General features: G+C 32.4%; 1 protein-coding gene across 1 annotated transcript in view; it reads left to right on the forward strand.

Annotated features, from left to right (window-relative positions):
* LOC143074202 (uncharacterized) overlaps positions 1 to 26,345 on the forward strand; it is a 39,937-nt gene that overhangs the window by 7,663 nt on the left and 5,929 nt on the right. The window contains exons 2-4 of the mRNA XM_076249752.1: positions 20,881 to 21,160; positions 21,831 to 22,060; positions 25,577 to 25,850. Of these exons, the coding sequence (XP_076105867.1) occupies positions 20,944 to 21,160; positions 21,831 to 22,060; positions 25,577 to 25,850 (721 nt within the window). The 5' untranslated portion in view covers positions 20,881 to 20,943. The remainder of the gene's footprint in view (positions 1 to 20,880; positions 21,161 to 21,830; positions 22,061 to 25,576; positions 25,851 to 26,345) is intronic.

Raw genomic sequence — 26,345 nt, forward strand, 5'->3', positions numbered from 1 at the left:
TGAATAAATTGTCGATATAGATGCTTTAATACAACGGTTTCAGAGAGCGCCGCCGATTTATTGGCGGGGCAGGAGAACAGATTTGAAGCTCTCTACGTTTGATACGTGCACAACAGTGTCGTCATAGCTGATTCGGTGCGATCACTGTCTTACAAAGGATGAGTTTGCATAATGTACGGTGTTTTACTTAGTGGAATGTCAATAAACTCACAGTAAGAGTTATTCTTTACTTGCTTTTCGATTGTTTTCCACAATAATTGTTGCGTGGTATTCTTTGAATTTCTCTGCAGTTATGGTTCTCTTTGGACATGCTTTTTTGAGGAATTTGTCTGGTTCAATAGCCTAAATCAGCCCCTCAACTACTTTTTACATAAATACTAACTTTGGCTTCAACTCCTTGTTCGTCCTTGTCTGGAGATCTTGTTGAATTTCCAGTTTGGCAAGCATTTTGGAGACTATCCATCCTCTCTTGACTTGTAATCTCTGGTGATAAATTTTGCCGCTTGACATGTTTTATTTTGTTACCGGGTATGGTTCCCATACTATCGTTCCATATTAAATAATGAGATCAATTCCTAAAGGTCTAGTTCATTATCCAATCTGACACAAATTTCAATAACTGGAATGCCACCCAAGTTGAATATATGATGACCCACTATAACAGCATAATTACTTGGAATTGTATTTAATACCATGATGGTTCAAAAGCATAAACTTAAATGGAGACAGAAATTTGACATGAAAGATTGTGGATTAGTGTAAATTAAAAATTAGCTTACTATGATATGGTTAAAGAATGAATATCAAATTGAGCAGAGTTGTTATAAAATATCAATATGGCAGATAAGTGGTTTCAAGTTTCATATAAAGGGACTTGACTGACATGAAATAAAAAATCAAAGGAGTATCCCTATTTGTCTAATCTTCAAGGTGAAATAAGACAAGTATAACAATATTATATGCTATTGTATAAATCTACAGAAATAGAATTTGCTTCAAGTAACAGAAATAACTATGTCACTAGTAACTTATTAAATGAGTATGTGGGTAATTAGTCCTATAACATATGACCTAGCTCGGGAGCATTATTTACTATTTCTATTTACTGTTCTGATATTTTTTTTTTACTATCAATGTGTCACACTTCGCATTCAAAATTAAAAAAAATAATGAAAATATCAGTATAAAAACGTTAAAAATTTAATAAGAATGCGAAGTCATATGTTATAGGACTAGTGGGGTATAAGAGCTTGTTACAACAGGCTCTTCATAATCATTTGGGTTGAAAGGATACTAATCCACTTGTATTTTTGTCCGTCTGATGAGTTAAGCCTTTTTCAACTGATTTTTATAGTTTGTTCTTATGTTGTACTGTTATACCACTGTCCCAGGCTAGGGGGAGGGTTGGGATCCCGCTAACATGTTAACCCCGCCACATTATTTATGTATGTGCCTGTCCTAAGTCAGGAGCCTGTAATTCAGTGGTTGTCGTTTGTTTATGTGTTATACATATTTGTTTTTCGTTCATTTTTTTACATAAATAAGGCCGTTAGTTTTCTCGTTTGAATTGTTTTACATTGTCTTATGGGGGCCTTTTATAGCTGACTATGCGGTATAGGCTTTGCTCATAGTTGAAGGCCGTATGATGACCTACAGTTACTAATGTCTGTGGCATTTTGGTCTTTTGTGGATAGTTGTCTCATTAGCAATGATACCACATCTTCTTTTTTTTTTTATAGTAGTCTGTATTCTTGATTTAGAAAAATGTAATTGCAAGAAAAAAATTACACATTACTTAGAGTACTTTAGATCATTCAGGTAGTCTTTGTTTAGTATGTACAAAAGAACAGCCAGTAGCCATTTGATATTGTAGATCATTTAAATAGTCTTGACCTTTTTATTAGTACAAAAGAACAGCTAGTAATCATTGGATATTGTAGATCATTCCAGTATTCTTGATCACCTATTTATTTGTACCAAAAAACCCAGCCAGTAGTCATTGGATACTGTAGATCATTCAGGTAGTCTTGACCTATTTATTTGTACAAAAAAAAACCAGCCAGTAGTCATTGGAAACTGTAGATTATTCAGGTAGTCTTGACTCTTGATCTGTTCATTTGTATTAAAAAACCAGTCAGTTGTCATCTTCACTTCACACACGCATATACGAATATGTTGCAATGTTAAACTTATTACAGTATGTGAAAATCAAGCCTGCATAAAAATATCCCAATATTAGAGGCAGTGGTGTCATTTTTCCTCAGAGCTTTCAGCTCTTTGATTAACACATCTCGTTTTTAACTCGCATGCATATTTTTACTGTCAACAAAATATATGGCCTCAACGCACACAAGAACAATACAAAATATCTCTTCACAAATTTGTTGTCAAAATTAATAATAAAAATTTACGCTTTCAATAAATATTCTTGCAATAAATTCAGTCACTTAAAAAAAATTCTATAGCATAAATTGAAAAAGAATCAGACTTTTATACACTCAATTGAATTTTGAATGTTTCAATGACTTAAATTGTCATTCTCACCTATTTATTTGATGGCACCCTTATTACCCTACACTCAGGATTATGAATCCTTAAAATAAAAATCCACAAGCCAATAATGTTCAGCAAAGTAAGATTTACAAATAGGTCAACATGGCCAAAATGGTCAGTTGACCCCTTAAGGAGTTATTGCCCTTTATAGTCATTTTTTACCTATTTTTTGTAATTTTTTTAATCTTTTACAAAGTCTTCTCCTCTGAAACTAATGGGCCAAATTTCACCAAACTTGGCCACAATCATGATTAGGGTATCTTGTTTAAAAAATGTGTGGGGTGACCCAGCCAACCAACCAAGATAGGTGCCATGGCTAAAAATAGAACATACAATGTAGGGGTAAAATGTAGATTTTGGCTTATAACTCTGAAACCAAAACATTTAGAGCAAATCTGACAGGGTTAAATTGTTTATCAAGTCAATATCTATCTGCCCTAAAATTTTCAGATGAATTGGAAAAACAGTTGTTGGGTTGCTGCCCCCAATTGGTAATTTTTAAAGAAATTTTGCTATTTTTGGTTATTATCTTGAATACTATTATAGATAGAGATAAATTGTAAACAGCAATAATGTTCAGCAAAGTAAGATCTACAAATAAGTCACACTGACCAACATGGTCAGTTGACCCCTTAAGGAGTAATTGCCCTTTATAGTCATTTTTAATTTTTCATTACTTAGGTAAACATGGTAAATTTTTGTAAATTTTTACAAAATATTTTCCTCTGTAACTAAAGGGCCAAGTTCATTATAGATAGCAGGATAGAGAAAATTGTAAGTAGCAAGAATGTTCAGTAAAGTAAGATCTACAAACACATCACCATCATCAAAACACAATTTTGTCATGAATCCATCTGTGTCTTTTGTTTTATACATGTATGCACATAGACTAAGGTGAGTGACACAGGCTCTTAAGAGCCTCTAGTTTTTCTTCACACAAGTACAGCTATATTAGATTTCTTTGGGTTTAATTTGAAGTTCTTTGGTAACATTACATCAGAATGAGCTTTTTATATGGCCGCAAAAATTAAAAATTTTTTGGTCGTATATTGGTATCACGTTGGCGTCGTCGTCTGAGTCGTTGTCGTCGTCGTCCCAATACTTTTAGTTTTCACACTCTAACTTTAATAAAAGTGAAAAAAAATCTATAAAAATTTTAACACAAGGTTTATGACCACAAAAGGAAGGTTGGGATTGGTTTTGGGAGTTTTGGTCCCAACATTTTAGGAATTAGGGGCCAAAAAGGGTCCAAATAAGCATTTTCTTGGTTTTCGCACTATAACTTTAGTTAAAGTAAATAGAAATCTATGAAATTTAATCACAAGGTTTATGACCACAAAAGGAAGGTTTGGATCGATTTTGGGAGTTGAGGTCCCAACAGTTTAGGAATTAGGGGCCAAAAAGGGGCCCAAATAAGCATTATTCTTGGTTTTCGCACCATAACTTTAGTATAACATGTATAAGTAAATAGAAATCTATGAAATTTAAACACAAGGTTTATGACCCCAAAAGGAAGGTTGGGATTGATTTTGAGAGTTTTGGTCCCAACAGTTTAGGAAAAAGGGGCTCAAAGGGTCCAAAATTAAACTTTGTTTGATTTCATAAAAAATTGAATAATTGGGGTTCTTTAGTATGTCGAATCTAACTGTGTATGTAGATTCTTAATTTTTTGTCACGTTTTAAAATTGGTCTACATTAAGGTCCAAAGGGTCCAAAATTAAACTTAGTTTGATTTTAACAAAAATTGAATCCTTGGGGTTCTTTGATATGCTGAATCTAAAAATGTACTTAGATTATTGGCCCAGTTTTCAAGTTGGTCCAAATCGGGGTCCAAAATTAAACTTTGTTTGATTTCATCAAAAATTGAATAATTGGGGTTCTTTGATATGCCGATTCTAACTGTGTATGCAGATTCTTAATTTTTGGTCCCGTTTTCAAATTGGTCTACATAAAGGTCCAAAGGGTCCAAAATTAAACTTAGCTTGGTTTTAACAAAAATTGAATTCTTGGGCTTCTTTGATATGCTGAATCTAAATATGTACTTAGATTTTTGATTATGGGCCCAGTTTTCAAGTTGGTCCAAATCAGGATCCAAAATTATTATATATATATTAAGTATTGTGCAATAGCAAGAAATTTTCAATTGCACAGTATTCAGCAATAGCAAGAAATCTTCAATTGCACAGTATTGTGCAATAGCAAGAAATTTTCAATTGCACAGTATTGCACAATAGCAAGAAATCTTCAATTGCACAGTATTGCGCAATGGCAAGTATTTTCAATTGCACAGTATTGCGCAATAGCAAGAAATATCTAATTGCACAATATTGTGCAATAGCAAAAAAATTTCAATTTGAGTTATCTTTCTTTGTCCAGAATAGTAGTTGAATCAACTTAAATCATTGTTTTATACAATATACAATGTATATTCACTTTTACTACCAACTGATAAATTTAAACAATCTTTACCATTCAGTGATAACAAGCACTTTTTTTACATTTTAATATTTTATGATGTATTTAAATGAGTAGTTATTGCTAGGGGCCATTAGAAATTTGAATTGAGATCAGTTTTGGAATAAGGGAAAGGGGGATGTGAAAAAAAAATTTGGGGGGGGTAAGTTTTTCTCATTTCAGATTTCATCAATAAAAAGAAAATTGATTCAATTTTTTTGAGAGGATTAATATTCAACAGCATAGTGAATTGCTCAAAGGCAAAACACAAATTTTAAGTTCATTAGACCACATTCATTCTGTGTCAGAAACCTATGCTGTGTCAACTATTTAATCACAGTCAGGCCTGGGGCCATTACATGGCAATGTAATGCATTACATTACAATTACTTTGTGATTCTTCCATTACAATTACAATTACAATTACAGTTTTTCTCACATGTAATGCATTACATTACAATTACTTTGCCTATGTAATGCATTACATTACACATTACTTTTTCAATATAAAAACTAAAAACATTTCAAAAATGATAAATATTACAGGGGTATATGTAGATATATATACAGTGTTAGTGACATAGACTTCAAATACTGGTTGATCAATATGTCCATTGAACTTTATCATCATATGAGGTTCAAAAGTGGTGTCATTAAGAGAACAGCGATCAGTTCTGTACACCTTTCTGGGAATACTAAAAAGCCTTTCTACAGCAGCTGATGTGTGTGAAATGGCTAACTACTTGATAGCTGTATTAGCCAAAGAAGAAAGGCACACTGAATTTGACTTCCATCATTCCAGTGCATTGATTGAAATGTCTTTACATGGCTCAGACATGTACTGCACCATACCTGTGTCTATACTCTTTGATGGAGTAGTAGGAGGCATGAAACTGGAAAAGTCACTTTTAAGTTTCTTAGGTGGTGGTAAAAAATAATTAAATTATCATATAATTTTGTTTCTTACATTGATCACTTAATCATTAAGACATCATTAAGGGATTTCAAAGGAATATAATAAATGTGTCATTAAAGGATTATCTTTTGAAATGCCCAAGGGCTCTGTGAGGACAAACATAAGTTGAGAAGATTTGATTGCAATAAAAACATTTTGATATTAATTAGGTGAAATAACAACACAGACAGGACCCAAACCACAGTTTGGTTTAAAAATGTTGTTTGACATATTCAATCTTTCACTGAAATACATGTAAGGTGTGTATAGAATTATGAAAATTTCATCTTCATATATTTTCCATTCATCTATATAGTTTTGTTTGATAAATTTTGATAAGATTTTTCATTGAACACCAAACCACCAAACACCAAAATATTCCTAATATCATTTTAAACAAATATCAGAAACCAAGATCAAGACTTGATAATTTTTACCATTTTATGTTTATTACCTTAATGTGTATTTTAAAGATTGATGTAATGTATTTTTATACAGTAATTAACTGTGACAAAAAATTTATTCCATACTTTCTTTTGTTTTTGTTAATATTTTATTTTTATTATACAATATTCTTCAATTTTATGTATTTTACCAATTTGTAATGAAAAGTAATGTACGGTAATGGAGGCATTACATCAATTTTTAACTTAAGTAATCATTACATTACATGTAATTGTAATGCAGAAAATGTGCATTACAAATTACTTTGCATTACATCCAAAAAATGTAATATTACAATGCATTACAATTACAAATTACCATTACCCCAGGCCTGATCACAGTCCAAATTTAGAGCTGAATCCAGCTTGAATGTTGTGTCCACACTTGCCCCAACCGTTCAGGGTTCAACCTCTGCGGTCGTATAAAGGTGCGCCCTGCGGAGCATCTGGTTGTGGAGAAGTAAGTGGTTAGGGGTCTTTACTTATTCAATGAGCCCCAATATTTTGCAGAAATAGAGTTAGCATTAGGGGTTTCTTTACATACATGAGATAATTTTTTGGGACAAAGAATGTCATTACCATTGTACAATGTTGTATGTCAGATTGATTAGATACCTCCATTACAGTACATTACTTTTCATTACAAATTGGTAAAATACATAAAATTGAAGAATATTGTATAATAAAAATAAAATATTAACAAAAACAAAAGAAAGTATGGAATAAATTTTTTGTCACAGTTAATTACTGTATTAAATACATTACATCAATCTTTAAAATACACATTAAGGTAATAAACATAAAATGGTAAAAATTATCAAGTCTTGATCTTGGTTTCTGATATTTGTTTAAAATGATATTAGGAATATTTTGGTGTTTGGTGGTTTGGTGTTCAATGAAAAATCTTATCAAAATTTATCAAACAAAACTATATAGATGAATGGAAAATATATGAAGATGAAATTTTCATAATTCTATACACACCTTACATGTATTTCAGTGAAAGATTGAATATGTCAAACAACATTTTTAAACCAAACTGTGGTTTGGGTCCTGTCTGTGTTGTTATTTCACCTAATTAATATCAAAATGTTTTTATTGCAATCAAATCTTCTCAACTTATGTTTGTCCTCACAGAGCCCTTGGGCATTTCAAAAGATAATCCTTTAATGACACATTTATTATATTCCTTTGAAATCCCTTAATGATGTCTTAATGATTAAGTGATCAATGTAAGAAACAAAATTATATGATAATTTTATTATTTTTTACCACCACCTAAGAAACTTAAAAGTGACTTTTCCAGTTTCATGCCTCCTACTACTCCATCAAAGAGTATAGACACAGGTATGGTGCAGTACATGTCTGAGCCATGTAAAGACATTTCAATCAATGCACTGGAATGATGGAAGTCAAATTCAGTGTGCCTTTCTTCTTTGGCTAATACAGCTATCAAGTAGTTAGCCATTTCACACACATCAGCTGCTGTAGAAAGGCTTTTTAGTATTCCCAGAAAGGTGTACAGAACTGATCGCTGTTCTCTTAATGACACCACTTTTGAACCTCATATGATGATAAAGTTCAATGGACATATTGATCAACCAGTATTTGAAGTCTATGTCACTAACACTGTATATATATCTACATATACCCCTGTAATATTTATCATTTTTGAAATGTTTTTAGTTTTTATATTGAAAAAGTAATGTGTAATGTAATGCATTACATAGGCAAAGTAATTGTAATGTAATGCATTACATGTGAGAAAAAATGTAATTGTAATTGTAATTGTAATGGAAGAATCACAAAGTAATTGTAATGTAATGCATTACATTGCCATGTAATGGCCCCAGGCCTGACATGTATAGTTATATACTTTAATTCAGTCACGCACCCGCAATATCAGTGGTGTGTTCTAGTACTATATAAAATTGAGAATGGAAATGGGGAATGTGTCAAAGTAGATATATTCTAGTCCATGTATTGTCAAAATATTTAAAAATAAATTGTACCCTCTTTTTCATGATTTGGTACTTATATCATGTTTCTTTTAGTCAGAATATGAACAGAAATAAGAGTTGACAATCCAATTTTCTTCTTGAATCAACATATTTTACTTCCGTGCTGATTTGAAACATTATATATTGGGTTTTCGTTCACTTCTTCAGCATGTAAAGGAAAAGTGGTAAGATGGAAAAAAGTGTTATCTGCTAGCTAGGGCAATGTGTGATATATAGTAGATTGTTCTTTAGTTTGAATTGTTTTGTCATGTTTGGGACTATTTTATCTCTTAACTGACAACACTGTTTTGATTTTGTTCATACAGTATCAGTTGATCTATGGTTAAGAAAATTCAGTAGTCTGTTGTCTTAAATCCAAGCAGGAATGTAAAATGTATGACTCTATGACCGGACTGGATCGCATGTCAATAAGTGGGGGAACTAGCTGACATTCTGCGACCCAGTTCTGATCATATTATTTTGTAGGGGAACTAACTCTGAATAATGATGGTAGAGCATAGGTAACGCATTGTCTGGTTTTCTTTGTATAACGCACAAGAAGTCAATAAAACACTAAGTTCGATGATTGTATATTAATTATTCTCGAATAGATAAGCATTTGTATTTACAACACAAGTCATACATGTATACGAATATGGGACTAAGTCACCATGATGTGACAAAGCCTAAAATTATCCAATCCTCTAAATTACATAAAGTTAATATATCCAAGTCCCTTTCTAAAACGCATCTCTCTAAATCTCAATAATCATTTTATGTATATCAAAGTTACTTGACCAATCAAAATACATAACTCCCGAAAAGGGGAGGGTAATTATATTAAACCTTATTATTGAACATATGGTCCCTTAGATGGTACCCCTTAGATACCTTTTTATCAATTATAATCTATAGTTAAAGTATAAAATTATGTAACTAAAATATAACACTTCTATTGTATTTTATCTTAAATAGGAAATAGCTAATTACAGTCTTATTGTAATATTTTGAAGGTGCTAATAGCTTTACCTCAAGTTTACCTTAATCCCTAATCCAGAATTAAGAAAGACAGTCTAATTATATTCTCTTTAAGATGTGAAATATTTGCAATAAGCCCTTACTCAGTTTTGACATGTTGACATTCTAACACTTTAATTCATCCTTAAAGAAATAAAGAAAATATAGATTTATTTATACAAAACTATTCAAAAATATTGCCAAGGAAAAATACCTCATTTTTCCTTGGTGATATACTCTCCCTTCTTCCAAAAAAGATTTTTTTTTTCTTAAAGAAAGAAGAAATAACAATAAAAAAAAAATCTTTTCATATATATATGTACATAATATATAGACTACATGACAACACACATTATTTAACTTAAAATTATATCATTGCATGGCAAAGCAAATTGTTCTACAATAGTTGAAAATATATTATAATTGAAAGTAACACATTCTGAATTATGCACATGAATATCATTATTAACGTCATTGTACAAAAAATGTATAGTAATCCGAACACAGTCTTTTGGTTTTGGCTTCTATTGATACAAATCTTTTGGTTTTGGCTTCTATTGATATGAATCCTTTGACATAAATCTCATTATTAACGAAATGAATAGTTATTTTAACACAGTCTTATGATTTGCTTCTTTTGATATGAATCTTTTGATATGAATCTTTTGATAATTGTCTATTGGTTTGATTTCTTCTGGAACATATATCTATTCTGATGCGCGAAACACGAAAAATCTTCTGGAAACAAACAAACCTTCCTCTCAGAAGAGAGTGGTACCTGAAGGATGTTTTATCAGAATAAACCAGTCGCCTGGTTTGAAGTCTGAATTTACATGTTGGATGTAAATTCTGAATCCCATTTCTGTATGGCGATTCCTACCCAACAAATTTTGCTCCATACCAACCAGTCGCCTGGTTTGAAGTTTCAATCCTCATGAAACTTCTGAATTTACATATGCTAGATCTATGTAAATTGTGAATCCCATATTTGCATGGCGATTCATAGCTGATAAAAGGTTTTCCTGACCTTTAAAGTTTCAATCCGCATGAAACTAATGAATTTTCATATGACGGACGTAAACTGTGAATTCCATATCCACATGGAGATTCACCTGACCCACTGATGTTTTACATCAACGAATGTAAAACTTTGAACTCCATATCCACATGGAAGTTTCAAAAAGACACACAATGATTGCTTACATATTCGAAATGTAACATGAAATCCATAACCTAATGGATTTTTCTTTTATATAATTTTTGACAAGCATGATGAACCGACACTAGAATGAGTTTCAATATAACCTCTTTTTCCCACGAGCAAAGCACAGAAACTTGATTGCTGAACTGCAATTAACTTTGAAAATGTCTTGTATATTCTGGTTCTTTTCTGCACTAGAATCCTCTGAAATAGTCTAAACTGTATTAGTTCACAAATGTTATTGAATCTTCTTCCATACTACTGAGTATTATGAGACACAGCTTACTTAAATCACCTTGTGACAATATATTTTGGCCTTAATACTTGAAATATTAATATCTTAACTGGAACTATTATTTATATTCTTAGCCCTTTGAAAAGCAATGAACAGAGTGTTCATTAATGGAGTAACGTTTAGTATCTGCATGTACATAGCATTAATATTGTTCTTGAGTTGAGACTTGAATAAATTGAACACTATAAAGTACAAACCCTTGAGGGTAACTAACACCTTACTTAAGTAATAGAGGGTAAAAATAATTTTTCAACTTCAATAACTGCCTGAGAAGATATTTATAATAGTACTTCAAAACCAAAAATAACAATGATGTATCATAATATTAAAAAAAAATCAAATGAAAATGAATTTTCTGAATTTGATATGAATTCAGCATGGAGTCGTCACTTCCATACTGAACTGCCTGTAAAAAGTAAGGTTTGGTTGACGAGACCAACCCTTACTCTACAGTATATAACTGTTCCTAAATATTTGTTATCACTTCTAACAATCATTGTTATTTCTAATTTATCTCTTATTACTTGTATTTTAGTGTTGAATGATATAAACAACAACAACAAAAAATTTGCAATACTGTTGAAAAAAAAAATGAATTTCATGGTCTTTGTCTAGGACAAGAGCATGAAGAATGCTGAGATAAGTAAATAGATTCTTAAAAACTTATACGAGCATGTCTTTCCAGAACAAAAGCTCGATTAAAGCAGAACCTATAACCTACCCAGTTTTGGTAAGGGACTAGTACAGACTTGGATCACTGCCATTAACCCTTGCATAATGTTCAATTAATTTTAATCTGAACCTGTTAATGCCATGACAAGATGAATATTGTGTGGGTATTGCTCTTCGTGTTGTAGGTGTAAAGTGATGCATAAATTTCATTGTTTCAATATCAAACTGTGATACTGGAACAAAATCATTTGGTTGTACTGGATTTTGAGATTTTGCACATATATTTTCTTCTTGTTTAAGCACTTTTAAAAACTGCCTGAACACATCAGGCCTTAAATCATCACTCATAAATAAAGTACTTTTAGGACCTCGACAGACATTACCGTTTGAAAACTTTACTAAATATCTGGACTCTTTTTGGTTTTTGTCTAATAAAACGCTTACAATTCTTTGATTAGGTACTTGACTGAATTGTTGACAATTTCTCTTGTTTTGAAATGAACTTGGTTTTGTTTTTTGAAATGCCTTATTAGATTGTATGACATGAACTGAATGACTTTTAGCTGACTCAAAAAACTTGTGTTTCCCTGGGCGTTTTCGTTTTCGTCCTTTTGCATTGTATTGTCTATGGTAATCTTGTTTTAAATTTTCTGGAATACGTGAACCATCTTGCCAACTAGTTCCTGGCTTACCAGTGAATTTGACTTTGTATATAGGTTTACCCTGATAAAGACTATACTCAACAAGTTTTTCAATATCATTGGACTGAAATGCAATATTTTGAGGGTTTTGTAATCTTGTTTGATTTTGTGATGTCCCTTGGTTTGATTTTTGTGAAATTTTGACCTGTGAATTATGTTTGTCAGGAATACTTGTATCATTTTGAACTGAACTTTGAGTCTGAACTTCATTTTGTGTCTGATTATCGTTTTCATTTTGCATGTTTTGTGAATCAGTCAGGTCAATATCACGCTCAACATGTGTGGCTTCGTCATCATCTTGCTCCTCTGCATCAAGTAAAATGTCTTCATATTCAGGCAGCAAATAATTTGGCCGGTCTAGCGGATTATGATAGTCTTTCAGTCTCTTAGCATGTACTAATGCCTTAACCTCTTTTTGTGTTTCAGTATTTTTAATCTTAAAGGTATTATTTGGCCCTTTGTACAGAATTCGATAAGGACCTGTCCATCTTTGAACTAATTTGTGATTCTTGCCTTTTGGTGTTCTGCTACAATATAGCCAAACTTTTGCCCCAGCAACGAAAGTTGGTTGAACTGCTTTTTTGTCGTGTTGAAAGGTATATTTGTCCTGTTTTTCTTTCTGGTTTTTAGCTGCAACTTCACGGTAGAGTTTTAATCTGTTTACCAATTCATTTACATGTTGTTTAGTTTCCCTTGTCATGGTTTGTTTTGGTATTAAAGACACATCAATAGGCAGCCTCATTGGTTGTCCAAACAGTATTTCAAATGGTGAGAATTGAGTTGACTGTGTTGCAGGTGTGGACCTGTAAGCCATCATGATTGGAGGTATAAAATCTGGCCAATCTGTCTGTTCTTTGTTACAATATGAACGAAGGGATTGAATGATATAAGAATCATTCTTTCACATGCAGCATTGGTTTGCGGATGGTAACTACTGGTATAATGTCTAGTAACATCACATAGCTCGCAAAGAGCTTGAACAAGCTTGGACATGAAATTGGCACCACGGTCAGATATGATACAACGAGGACTTCCCCAGCGGCATATTATCTCATTGAATAATACTTTAGCAACCACCTTAGCTTCCATTGATTTTAAAGGAAACGCCTCACACCATTTCGAGTAACTGTCAACCACTAGTAGCAAGTATCTGTGTTTGTCAGGTGTAGTTGATAGTTCTAAGAAATCTATGTGCATTCTTTCAAACACATTTTCAATTGGCAAAGGAGTAAGGGGTACTGGTCTCTGATGTTTAGAGTTCTTTGATTTCTGGCACTGTTCACATGTTCTTACGTACTTGTCTATGTCGGAATACATATTTGGCCAATAGTACTTTAACCGTAAGGATGCATGGTTTCTTTCAACACCTGGATGAGCTGCCATTTTACTATCATGGTAACATAACATCACATCACGACGCAGGACAGCTGGAACACAAAGTTGTTTTACGAAATTGTGGCCTGGAGGAAGTTTTCTTGAATTCTCAGAAACCATATGGTACAAAATGCCATCAATAATCTCATAATGATATGCCTTTGCAACAAGAGATCTTGCCTTCTGAACCTCATCCGGAACAAGTCCTTTAAGTTTGTAGTCAAAAATTGGTTTGAAGTCTTGACAGTTTCTTTGCAGCTGGTACAAGGTTTGGCGTGTTGGTAACATCTCATCAGGATCTCTTACTTGGGCCTCATCAATAGCTAGAACTTCAGGAATCCGGATGCTGTTTTCCCAGCCAAATTCAAAGGTGACTGCTATATGTTCCTTTCTTTCAGCATGTAATGAACCAATCTCTGGAAGGTCATCATCAGATTGATATTCCTTGTCTTGGCTATCTACCGGATAATCTCTTCGTGACAATGCATCAGCATTTTGGTTCTGGGTACCTGGTCTATGAACAATGTCAAAAGTGTACTGCTGTAGAAACAATGACTACCTCCCAAGTCGTCCAGTAGCGTCTTTTGAATTATTTAGCCATCGCACGGTTATACTATCAGTGTAAACTGTAAACTGATTGTTTGCTATATACGATTTGAAAGTTTTTATAGCCTCAATCAGAGCTAACCCTTCTTTGTGATTGATATGCCAACGTTTTTCCTGATCCCTTAAACCTCTACCTCCATATGCAATAACTTTTTCTAGTCCTTCATGATCTTTTTGACCTAATACATAACCAATTGCTGAATCTGACGCATCTATTGACAGGAAAAACTCTTTTTCAAAGTCAGGAAATGCAAGAATTGGTGCAGTTGTCAGTTTTTGTTTTAATGTATTGAATGCATCATCTTGTTTTGTTGTCCAATCAAATTTTACATCTTTCTTTAATAGTGTTGTAAGTGAGGAACAAATTTTACTGTAGTTTTGAATAAATTTTCTGTAATAGTTGCACATACCCAGAAAGCTACGTAATTGTTTGACTGATTTTGGTATTGGATATTCAGAAACTGCAACTGTTTTAGATTTGTCAACCTGTATGCCATGTTCAGAGATAATGTGTCCTAAATATTTTACTTGTTTTGCCGCAAAATGACATTTGGAGGGTTGTAAAGTTAATTTTGCTTGTTTTAATTTTTGAAATACCAGATTTAAATGTTCAAGATGTTCATCAAAGTTTTTGGAAAAAACTAATATGTCATCTATGTATATAAGTGCAACCTTCCAATTTAGTTCTTGTAAGACTTTAGTCATTAACATTTGAAATGTTGCAGGTGCATTTGTTAAACCAAAACACAATCTTTTAAATTGGTATTGACCTTGTGGTGTCATAAAAGCTGTTTTATGTTTTGACTGTTCATCAAGTGGCACCTGATGAAATCCACTAGCAAGATCAAGCGAACTGAAAATTTTAGCTCTTGAATAGCCAACTGTATCAACAACCTCTTCTATTTTAGGAATTGAGAAAGAAACTTTTTTAGTGACCTCATTCAATTTTCGAAAGTCTAAAACGAATCTGTATGTATTGTTTGGTTTTTTCACTAAGATTACACTACTATGGTAAGGAGACATTGATTCTTCTATGATGTCATTTTCTTTGAGATTTTTGATTTGTGTCTCCATAACTTCTTGCATTTTCGGTGAATATTGAAACCGTTTAGACCTTACTGGTGCTTCATTTGTCGTTTCAATATTGTGATAATGCAAGTCTGTTTTGCCTAATTCAGATGCATCTTTTGCGAAAACATTCCTATTTGTTCCTATTAACATCAGAAGTGTTTGGTGTTGTTCTTTTGTAATGTTATCAGAATCAATTGTAACATTAAGATTTAATGCCTCTTTAATGGGGTCTTGAAATTGAACATCAGATTTTGAATTGTTATCTAAGGCACAGATTGGTTTTGTGGGTGATTTCCAAACTTTTGAAATTGGTGAATTTGCCTTTATAACGATGTCTTCGTTTGTTGGATTTAGCACTCTGTAGTAAACTTTTGCATTTTTAACTACACTGAGACAATTTGAACCTAATATTTGTCTGTTTATCAAATTATCGTGTGGCTCTAACAGCACCGTTGTATTTGTTGGGAATTTATTGATAGAAAGTTGTATATCATTCTCTGTATATGCTTTTAAAGTAAGCGTTTTGTTTGTGTTTGCTATGAAATATCTTTCTAAATTCTTTCCAGACTCTAAGGCAGCAATAGTAAAATCATTATGAAATGATACACAACCATTTGAAAAATTAATGTTTGCCTTATGAGTAGTCAAAAAATCTTGACCGAGGATTAAGTGAAATCCAACATCTCTTAAAATATAAAAAGAAAAGGGCATAACTAATTCATTGACATCTATGTCCAAATCAATTTTCCCTTGAACATTATGTACAGTATTGCATACTCCACGAATTTCATGTAAATCTGTATTACTTATGACTGGTAATTCTTTCTTATAAAATGCCCTTCTAAGCAGTTGCTCATTAATAACAGAAATTGTAGCACCAGAGTCTACAAGAGCATTAATATAAATATTACCTAACTTAACCCTTATTTTATTACTATTTACAATGGCTGTTTCTACATTAGCCATGAAGTTGTTTTTGAACTCAAAAGACTTTGCCATTTTAATAATATAATATTATATAAGACTTCAGGAGGGATGAGAAATATAAGCCTTATCACTTATTTGACCTAATTATATTTTGAATAAAATAAATAATTATTATATATAAAAGTGTCACGGGTGATTTAAATAGTAGGCTGTACTCACCCTCTGCAGTTACCAAGGAATAAGTAAATAGCTAAATTCCTTTACGGTTTCCTGTCCTGGAGGTCTTCTATATTATGGCACTAGTCCTTAAAGTTCAGAAAACATCTTCTTCACGGTAAACGAAGCCGGGTCCTCGAACCACTCTATGACCGGACTGGATCGCATGTCAATAAGTGGGGGAGCTAGCTGACATTCTGCGACCCAGTTCTGATCATATTATTTTGTAGGGGAACTAACTCTGAATAATGATGGTAGAGCATAGGTAACGCATTGTCTGGTTTTCTTTGTATAACGCACAAGAAGTCAATAAAACACTAAGTTCGATGATTGTATATTAATTATTCTCGAATAGATAAGCATTTGTATTTACAACACAAGTCATACATGTATACGAATATGGGACTAAGTCACCATGATGTGACAAAGCCTAAAATTATCCAATCCTCTAAATTACATAAAGTTAATATATCCAAGTCCCTTTCTAAAACGCATCTCTCTAAATCTCAATAATCATTTTATGTATATCAAAGTTACTTGACCAATCAAAATACATAACTCCCGAAAAGGGGAGGGTAATTATATTAAACCTTATTATTGAACATATGGTCCCTTAGATGGTACCCCTTAGATACCTTTTTATCAATTATAATCTATAGTTAAAGTATAAAATTATGTAACTAAAATATAACACTTCTATTGTATTTTATCTTAAATAGGAAATAGCTAATTACAGTCTTATTGTAATATTTTGAAGGTGCTAATAGCTTTACCTCAAGTTTACCTTAATCCCTAATCCAGAATTAAGAAAGACAGTCTAATTATATTCTCTTTAAGATGTGAAATATTTGCAATAAGCCCTTACTCAGTTTTGACATGTTGACATTCTAACACTTTAATTCATCCTTAAAGAAATAAAGAAAATATAGATTTATTTATACAAAACTATTCAAAAATATTGCCAAGGAAAAATACCTCATTTTTCCTTGGTGATAATACTAGAACACACCTGTGATATGACTGAATTAAAGTACATACCGTAACGACTATAGCTGATGTTTAGTCAGGAGTTATAGTATTTGTATTGTCATCTGATAAAGTCATGCTGTTTATAAGGTGAACAGTTTTAAAATAAAATTGAGAATGGAAATGAGGAATGAATCAGTCAAAGAGACAACATCCCCAAAAAGTGCATTTTTCTCTGTTTCAAGATCTATCTGTTTGGGCCCATCCTAATTTTCTTACTACAACTGGGAAGGCAAATGCTCACATTAAATCTGTACCGTACAGTGTACATGCTTAATGTCCGCCTTTACATCATAACCCTTGCTATTGCTCCCAATAGAGGAGGAATATACGGAACATACATACATCATGTACATACAACCTGAAACTACATGTACATGTGACACATGGCTATAGACAACTTTCGAGTTCCATGCATTTCCTTCAAAAACTCTGGTTTTAGTGAACATCATTCGTGCATTTATAGGTGCATCACCACTTTTGTTCCAATGTTGAGCAAGTGGTTGGAATACTAAAATACTATAATTGCACGAATTATTCGGCAAATTAAATTCTCATAATTGAAAATCAGCACTGCTATCATTAGGGAATTGTGATTAGGTACTTACAAAACAAACATTATTTCTAGTTTATCCTGCACAATGATGATCACTTAGACACTTGATGAACGTTAACAGTGCAGGGATACAGGCGATCCCCTCTATCTGGTAAATGACGTCATAAAGGCGCGCATAATTGACGATTTTTTTCCAGTGACGGATGAACTCGAAAGTGGTCTATTTGTTTCGTATGGATTTGACCCATAACTTGTTAACTATCGGTAATACTAATTATTTGGAAAACAAAAGGGCCTGGAATGGTGTCATTTTTAATCAACAGTATTGTCCTGTATTAGTTATATATGAAGTTGACTTCTTTGGATTCTTCATTTTTATACGACCGCAAAAATTGAAAATTTTCTTGGTCGTATATTGGTATCACGTCATCGTCGTCGTCATCGTCCGAATACTTTTATATTTAGCACTCTAACTTTAGGAATGACCACAAAAGGAAGGTTGGGATTGATTTTGGGAGTTTTGGCTCCAACAGTTCAGGAATTAAGGGCCAAAAAAGGGTCCAAATAAGCATTATTCTTTGTTTTCGCTCCATAACTTTAGTAAAAGTGAATAGAAATCTATGAAATTTTAACACAAGATTTATGACCACAAAAGGAAGGCTTGGATTGATTTTGGGAGTATGGTCCCAACATTTTAGGAATTTGGGGGCCAAAAAGGGCCCAAATAAGCATTTTCTTGTTTTTCGCACTATAACTTTAGTTTAAGTAAATAGAAATCTATGAAATATTGACACAAAGTTTATGACCACAAAAGAAAGCTTGGGATTGATTTTTGGAGTTTTAGTTCAAAAAGTTTAGGAATTAGGGGCCAAAAAAGGGCCCAAATAAGCATTATTCTTGGTTTTTGCACAATAACTTTAGTATTATTTTGTAGGGGAACTAACTCTGAATAATGATGGTAGAGCATAGGTAACGCATTGTCTGGTTTTCTTTGTATAACGCACAAGAAGTCAATAAAGCACTAAGTTCGATGATTGTATATTAATTATTCTCGAATAGATAAGCATTTGTATTTACAACACAAGTCATACATGTATACGAATATGGGACTAAGTCACCATGATGTGACAAAGCCTAAAATTATCCAATCCTCTAAATTACATAAAGTTAATATATCCAAGTCCCTTTCTAAAACGCATCTCTCTAAATCTCAATAATCATTTTATGTATATCAAAGTTACTTGACCAATCAAAATACATAACTCCCGAAAAGGGGAGGGTAATTATATTAAACCTTATTATTGAACATATGGTCCCTTAGATGGTACCCCTTAGATACCTTTTTATCAATTATAATCTATAGTTAAAGTATAAAATTATGTAACTAAAATATAACACTTCTATTGTATTTTATCTTAAATAGGAAATAGCTAATTACAGTCTTATTGTAATATTTTGAAGGTGCTAATAGCTTTACCTCAAGTTTACCTTAATCCCTAATCCAGAATTAAGAAAGACAGTCTAATTATATTCTCTTTAAGATGTGAAATATTTGCAATAAGCCCTTACTCAGTTTTGACATGTTGACATTCTAACACTTTAATTCATCCTTAAAGAAATAAAGAAAATAAAGATTTATTTATACAAAACTATTCAAAAATATTGCCAAGGAAAAATACCTCATTTTTCCTTGGTGATAATACTAGAACACACCTGTGATATGACTGAATTAAAGTACATACCGTAACGACTATAGCTGATGTTTAGTCAGGAGTTATAGTATTTGTATTGTCATCTGATAAAGTCATGCTGTTTATAAGGTGAACAGTTTTAAAATAAAATTGAGAATGGAAATGAGGAATGAATCAGTCAAAGAGACAGCTCCAGGTTCAAATCAGGATCCAAAATTATTATATTAAGTATTGTGCAATAGCAAGAAATTTTCAATTGCACAGTATTCAGCAATAGCAAATATTTTCAATTGCACAGTATTGCGCAATAGCAAGAAATATCTAATTGCACAATACATGTATTGTGCAATAGCAAGAAATTTTCAATTGATTGGAGTTATCTTTCTTTGTCCAGAATAGTAGTTGAATCAACTTAAATCATTGTTTTATACAATATACAATGTATATTCACTTTTACTACCAACTGATAAATTAAAACAATCTTTACCATTCAGTGATAACAAGCACCTTTTGTTACATTTTAATATTTTATGATGTATTTAAATGAGTAGTTATTGTTGCAAACTCCATTAGAAATTTGAATTGAGATCAGTTTTGGAAAAAGGGAAAGGGGGATGTGAAAAAAAATGGGGGGAGGGAGTTAAATTTTTCTCATTTCAGATTTCATAAATAAAAAGAAAATTTTTTCAAACATTTTTTTGAGAGGATTAATATTCAACAGCATAGTGAATTGCTCAAAGGCAAAAAAAATATTTCAAGTTCATTAGACCACATTCATTCTGTGTCCGAAACCTACGCTATGTCAACTATTTAATCACAATCAAAATTTAGAGCTGAATCCAGCTTGAATGTTGTGTCAATACTTGCCCCAACCGTTCAGGGGTCAACCTCTTTGGTCGTATAACGCTGCGCCTTGCGGAGCATCTGGTTGCGTCATGCAACAAATTGGACCTCGTTTTTTAAGTATTATAGATTACCACATTGTTCCTTATACATTTACACAGCATTAGCGAAAACCCTTTTATCAATATTCTAAATAAGGAAATGTAGCTTATTGCTCTGTTGATGATTAAGGTTTTGCTATTTTGAAATATCATTTGTAGATTTTTTTTTATTTTTCAGGACCGCATGAACCATTAAATAAGAATGGTATAGGTTTAAATTGTAAATAGAAGAACTTTTAGAATGATGGCACCCCTCTTGGAAGAAGAAGAGAATTATGTACGCTTAGCTTTGTTATTGAAAGGAGTGGCACCAAGAGCAGTCCGTTCCTACTTTGACAGAGAATTTCCACCTACTTATCTCCCTTCAACACTGAACACAAATTACAACACTCTTGATGACTTGAAATTAAAGAGAGTTTTGAACCAGGCTCAGTGGAATCTGTTGTTTCCAACAAATGGTATGTTTATACATGTTATATGGCTAAGAAAACCCCAATGTAATGAATTAAGTTTAACATGTTAACATGGATTCAAGTGTCACTGATGAGTGATCACGAGTCTTTTGTAGACGAAACGCGTGTCTGGCGTATATATAAAATTTAGTCCTGGTATCAATGATGAGTTTATGTTAATTTTGTTAATATAGAGAGTATATGTGTGATTGAATACACCTCAGAATTGATATTGCTTCTTTCCTTTGGTTGTACAATAAACCATTGACATCCTATGGTAACATACTGTTGTATATATGGTATATTTAAAAATGTTATGTCAGTTTGAACAAATTAATTATTTAGTGCAAGGAACATGACGAAAATAATCCACCATTTTCTACATTTGAAAATGCCTGTACCAAGTCAGGAATACGACAGTTGTTGTCCATTCGTTTTTGATGTGTTTTGTCATTTGATTTTGCCATGTGATTAGGGATTTTCCAATATGAGGTTAGTAATTTTGTGATTTTACTTTTTAATTTCAATGTTTTTTATGTTATAGGTGTACCTGATTCTATTACTTCTGATGTTACAGGTGAACTTAATTCTAATATTTTTGATGTTATCAGTGTACCCGATTTTATTACTTTTGATGTTATAGATGTTATTAATTATAATTCTTTCGATGTTATAGGTGTACCCGTTTCCACAACATTTGATGTAACATTGATGATTTGCTTGATTAGAAACCTGACATCTGTTACTCAGCCAATCAATGGATTTGACAGACTACCACCATCAGTGGAAACAACCCCAGAAGCTGATTTAGCAAGGATTAAATGGTATAGAAATATATTAGCTCATCACGATAGTAACAAAATGGCCACTGCTGATTTCAATACAGCATGGAGTAATATATCGGATGTAAGTGTTACATAAGTATCAGTGATTTTATACATAGCATTGACAGGTTATGAGGGGACAGGGGATCTGTTACAAGTGAAAATGTTAATGTGTGCCTTCTTGTAAAATCCTTGATCCAACATGTATTTGTTTTTCCTCACAATTTCAATGAGCAATGAAATTATATGGAGGTTTGATTGAATACTATTTTTTTTATGCCACTGCCGTAGCGGAGGGGTCATTAAGTTTAACCCTTGTCTGTCTGTACGTCTGCATGTCCGTCAATCCGTACGTCCCAAAGTTGGTTTCTGTTCTCTATAAACTTTAGTTTGCCCCAACCAAATGTTATGAAACTTGTACAAAATGCTTATTACCACAAAACACAGATCAAGTTTGAATTTTGGTGGTGTCACATTTACCGTTGTTATGTTATGCTCCTTTACAAGCGGAGGGGGCATTAAGTTTAACCCTTGTCTATCTGAACGGTACGTACGTCCCAAAGTTGGTTTCCATTCTCTAACTTTAGTTTGCTTCAACCAAATGTTATTAAACTTATACACAATGCTTATTACCGTTAAAAACAGATAAAATTTGAATTTTGGTGCTGTCACTTTTACTGTTCTAGAGATATGCTCTTTACAAATGGAAAAATTGCTAAATTTTTCATTTTTTTTTTCTAAAAGTATCAATCATCGTCGTCAGTGTCGTCCGAAGACGGATTTTCTGGATACTAACTTTTGAATAAGTGAAAAGAAATCATTAAAATTTTAGCACAATGTTTGTAACCACAAAAGGAAGATTGGAATTGATTTTGGGGGTTATGATCCCAAAGGTTTAGGAATTAGGGGCCCAAAGGGGCAAAAAACAGCATTTATCTAGTTTCAAGACAAAAAGTTGTGTATTAGCATTTCAATTGTTCTGAAATTGTACCACAATGTTTAATACCAAAAGTAGAAGGTTTGGATTGATTTTAAGGGGTTATTAGGCAAACAGTTGAGGAACTAAGGGCCAAAAAGTGACAAAAAACAACAATTTTTCTAGTTTACAGACAATAACTTATGTTTTAAGCATATGGATCTCTATAAATTTTTACAAGAAGGTTCAATACCACTTAAGGAAGATTGGGATTGATTTTGGGGGTTATAGTGTCAATAGTTTAGGAAATAGGGGCAAAAAATGGACCCCAAAATAAGCATTTTTGTAGTTTTCAAACAATAACTTATGTTTAAGTGTATGATTCATTCTGAAAATGAACCACAAGTTTCCATACCATGAAGGGATGGTTAGTATTGATTTTGGGGGTTTATGGCTCAAAGTGTTTCGGAATTAGGGGCAAAAATGGGAAAAAACTTGTAATTTCTGGTCAATGGACGATTTAGACAATTTAAAAGCAGTGTAAGGGAGGTAATTTTAAAACATTGAACATACAATGTTTCGTATGTTCGGATTTACCTCCCTTACACTACTTGTATATTTTGTATAAAGAAATGTCAGGTTTTGGTCTGCTTGAAAAAAAAAGTGGGGGTGGTTCAATTTTTCTTCTTCAAATTTCTCAAATTCCAAATTTTTGAAAAGTTAAAAGAAGAAATCTTTAATTGCACAATATTGTGCAATAGATTTGTAAGATCTTGACATTTGTTTTGTGTCATAAACTCAAATTATGTCAAAAATTTGATCAACTCAATTTCAGAGCTGTATCAAGCTATAATATTGTGTCCATACTTGCCCCAACTGTTCAGGGTTTGACTTCTGCAGTCGTATAAAGCTGCCTCCTGCGGAGCACCTGGTTAAAATTGGAGTTAATTTCCTTTGTCCATGATTATAGTTTAATCAACTACAATCAATGCTTTATACAATGCAATGTTTAATTTTGCCTTCCACTGATAGATAATTTATAGTGAATATAGCATCTTCTGCATGAAGAAGTAATTTGATAGAATTTAATACAGTACTAGCTGTGTATTGATTCCTACACTTTTTCAAATGCTATTTCTAATGCAATTATTTTGTAACAATTGTTCTGATTGGATGACAGCAAGCGTAAAATTCTCTATCTCCTTGTCTGTAACTAAGGAAGCCGACATTTTGAATTTCGGAATGTATTGACATGTTATTTCTACAATAATAAACAAAAAACTCACTTGTTGCGCCTAAAAATCTTCTTTTTATGAAATTTTATTACATTCTGAAGCGGCACAGAAGCCAGAAAACGACCGGTGTTTATGTTTGACGCCGGAAGCATACCTATGACGTCACCTAGTGTAGGGACCAAAGAAGATAACATCTTTTCGCGGAATTTTCTTTAATGAAGATTATATACTGAAATAATGATTAAAATTTAATTATGAACTTGTTTTGCATTAGAATAGAGATAACTGTATTGTATTTGAAGCTTTGCGGACGTCCATCGGTAGTTTTACTGTCGCAAATACCCGTTTACCTGTCTCCGCTCCGCGTCGCCAGGTAAACTAAATTTGTGACAGTAAAACTACCGATGGACGTCCTTAAAGCTTCAAATACAATACAGTTATCTCTTAAATACAAATGGAGGTAATTCAATTTCTTTTAACATGTTTAAGTAATCTAAAGTGGAGGTTTATTTAGGTTTTTCTGCAAACCAATATCCATAAGCCAATAGCTTGTTTCAAAGTAAGTTAAGAATTGTAAAAGCATTGTTTTTAGGTAAAGCCTTATGAGACTGACTTGATATATAAATGTTCCAAGGCTTATCACTACCTTTTTTGATACACAAAATATAGTGCATTGATCATAACATTCTATATATACATCCTATCCATAAAATTTCAAGAAATTTATCAATGTAATATATGCTCAGATATTCAAGGCACAAAATTATGTTAGACTTGTCAAGAAAATTACATAACTTTTGCAAGGTGCAGGAATCTAATATCTAATCTAAAAATATAAATTATGTCATTGTTAAATTGGAGTTGTCTTCCTTTGTCTAGAATATCTGTCAAATTAACTACAACCAATGCCATATTTAATATTACTTCCCACTGATAAATTGAAGCAATCTTTACTGTTCAGTGCTTGTCAAGAAAATTACATAACAAGATGCAGGAATCTAATACTGTAAATTCAAAATGCGATATTTTTATTATTGCGAAAATTGCGACATGGTTATAATCGCAATAATTTAAACTCACATTTTGAAATTTTTCATATGAATAAAACAGATTTTTACTCAATATCGAAAAAATTAAAATCACATTTTAGTGTAAAATAACAAAATCGCAATAATAAATGCACGCAATAATTTCTGAATTTACAGTATCTTATCTTAAAATATAAATTATGTCATTGTTAAATTGGAGTTATCTTCCTTTGTCTAGAATATCTGTCAAATTAACTACAACCAATGCCATATTTAATATTACTTCCCACTGATAAATTGAAGCAATCTTTACTGTTCAGTGCTTTCAAGCACTTTGATTAAATAATGTTGTATGCAAGTGGGGGCATCTCTTGTGTCCATGGGGACACATTCTCCATTTTTTCCATATATTTTTGTAGGCAGTAAGTAGATTGGGTGGTCAGCCAATGAATCAAGAGTGCCAAGAGTTAAAGGTGAAAATCTTAGATCAGTCAAATCAGGAAATTATGCTGGAAATCAAACAATCACAGGAAAAGATAAAAGAACTTAGACAAACAGTGGATATATTAGGGACAGAGCACTCAGAAGTGACGGAAAATCTTAGGAAGTTACAAGTTTCCCACATTACTTTACAGACTGAACACACGGAAGTCACAGAACTTTTGAAATACCCAATACCGTGGAACATCAGAGGTACATTATACTCATATAGAAAAGGTTGTAGAGTTATATAGCTAAGGATGTGAAACAAGGGAATTTACCTTCAATATTTACTATATTTCTTGTATTTTGGGTTTTTATCTCCCCTGACCTAAAGCATCAAAGGAGCTATTGTTGTCACTTGGTGTCAGTTGTTGTTGTCTGTTGTCAGGTAAAGTGTAAAACATTCTACTCTAAAATTAACAACTGGGCTAGTTTGTCATAGATGTAAGTTTTGTTTTATCTTAAAGTCTGTTGTCTCTAAACTTTTCTTCTCCTTCTGTTAAACTGTTCAATTGATTGAAACCAAAGTTTGTCTGTTCATGTATCATGTGTAAAGGATGTCAACTATATAGTTTGAAATTTCCTCCAGTCTGAGCAATCAACATGGCCACTATGGCTATAAAAATATAACATAGGGGGAACACTACAGTTTTGACTAGTATCTGGAAAACAAGAGCCAGTTGAGATAAACTGAAAGGGGAAATA

The sequence above is a fragment of the Mytilus galloprovincialis genome, chromosome 5 (genome assembly GCF_965363235.1).
Source record: "Mytilus galloprovincialis chromosome 5, xbMytGall1.hap1.1, whole genome shotgun sequence".
NCBI classification, from domain to species: Eukaryota; Metazoa; Mollusca; class Bivalvia; order Mytilida; family Mytilidae; genus Mytilus; species Mytilus galloprovincialis.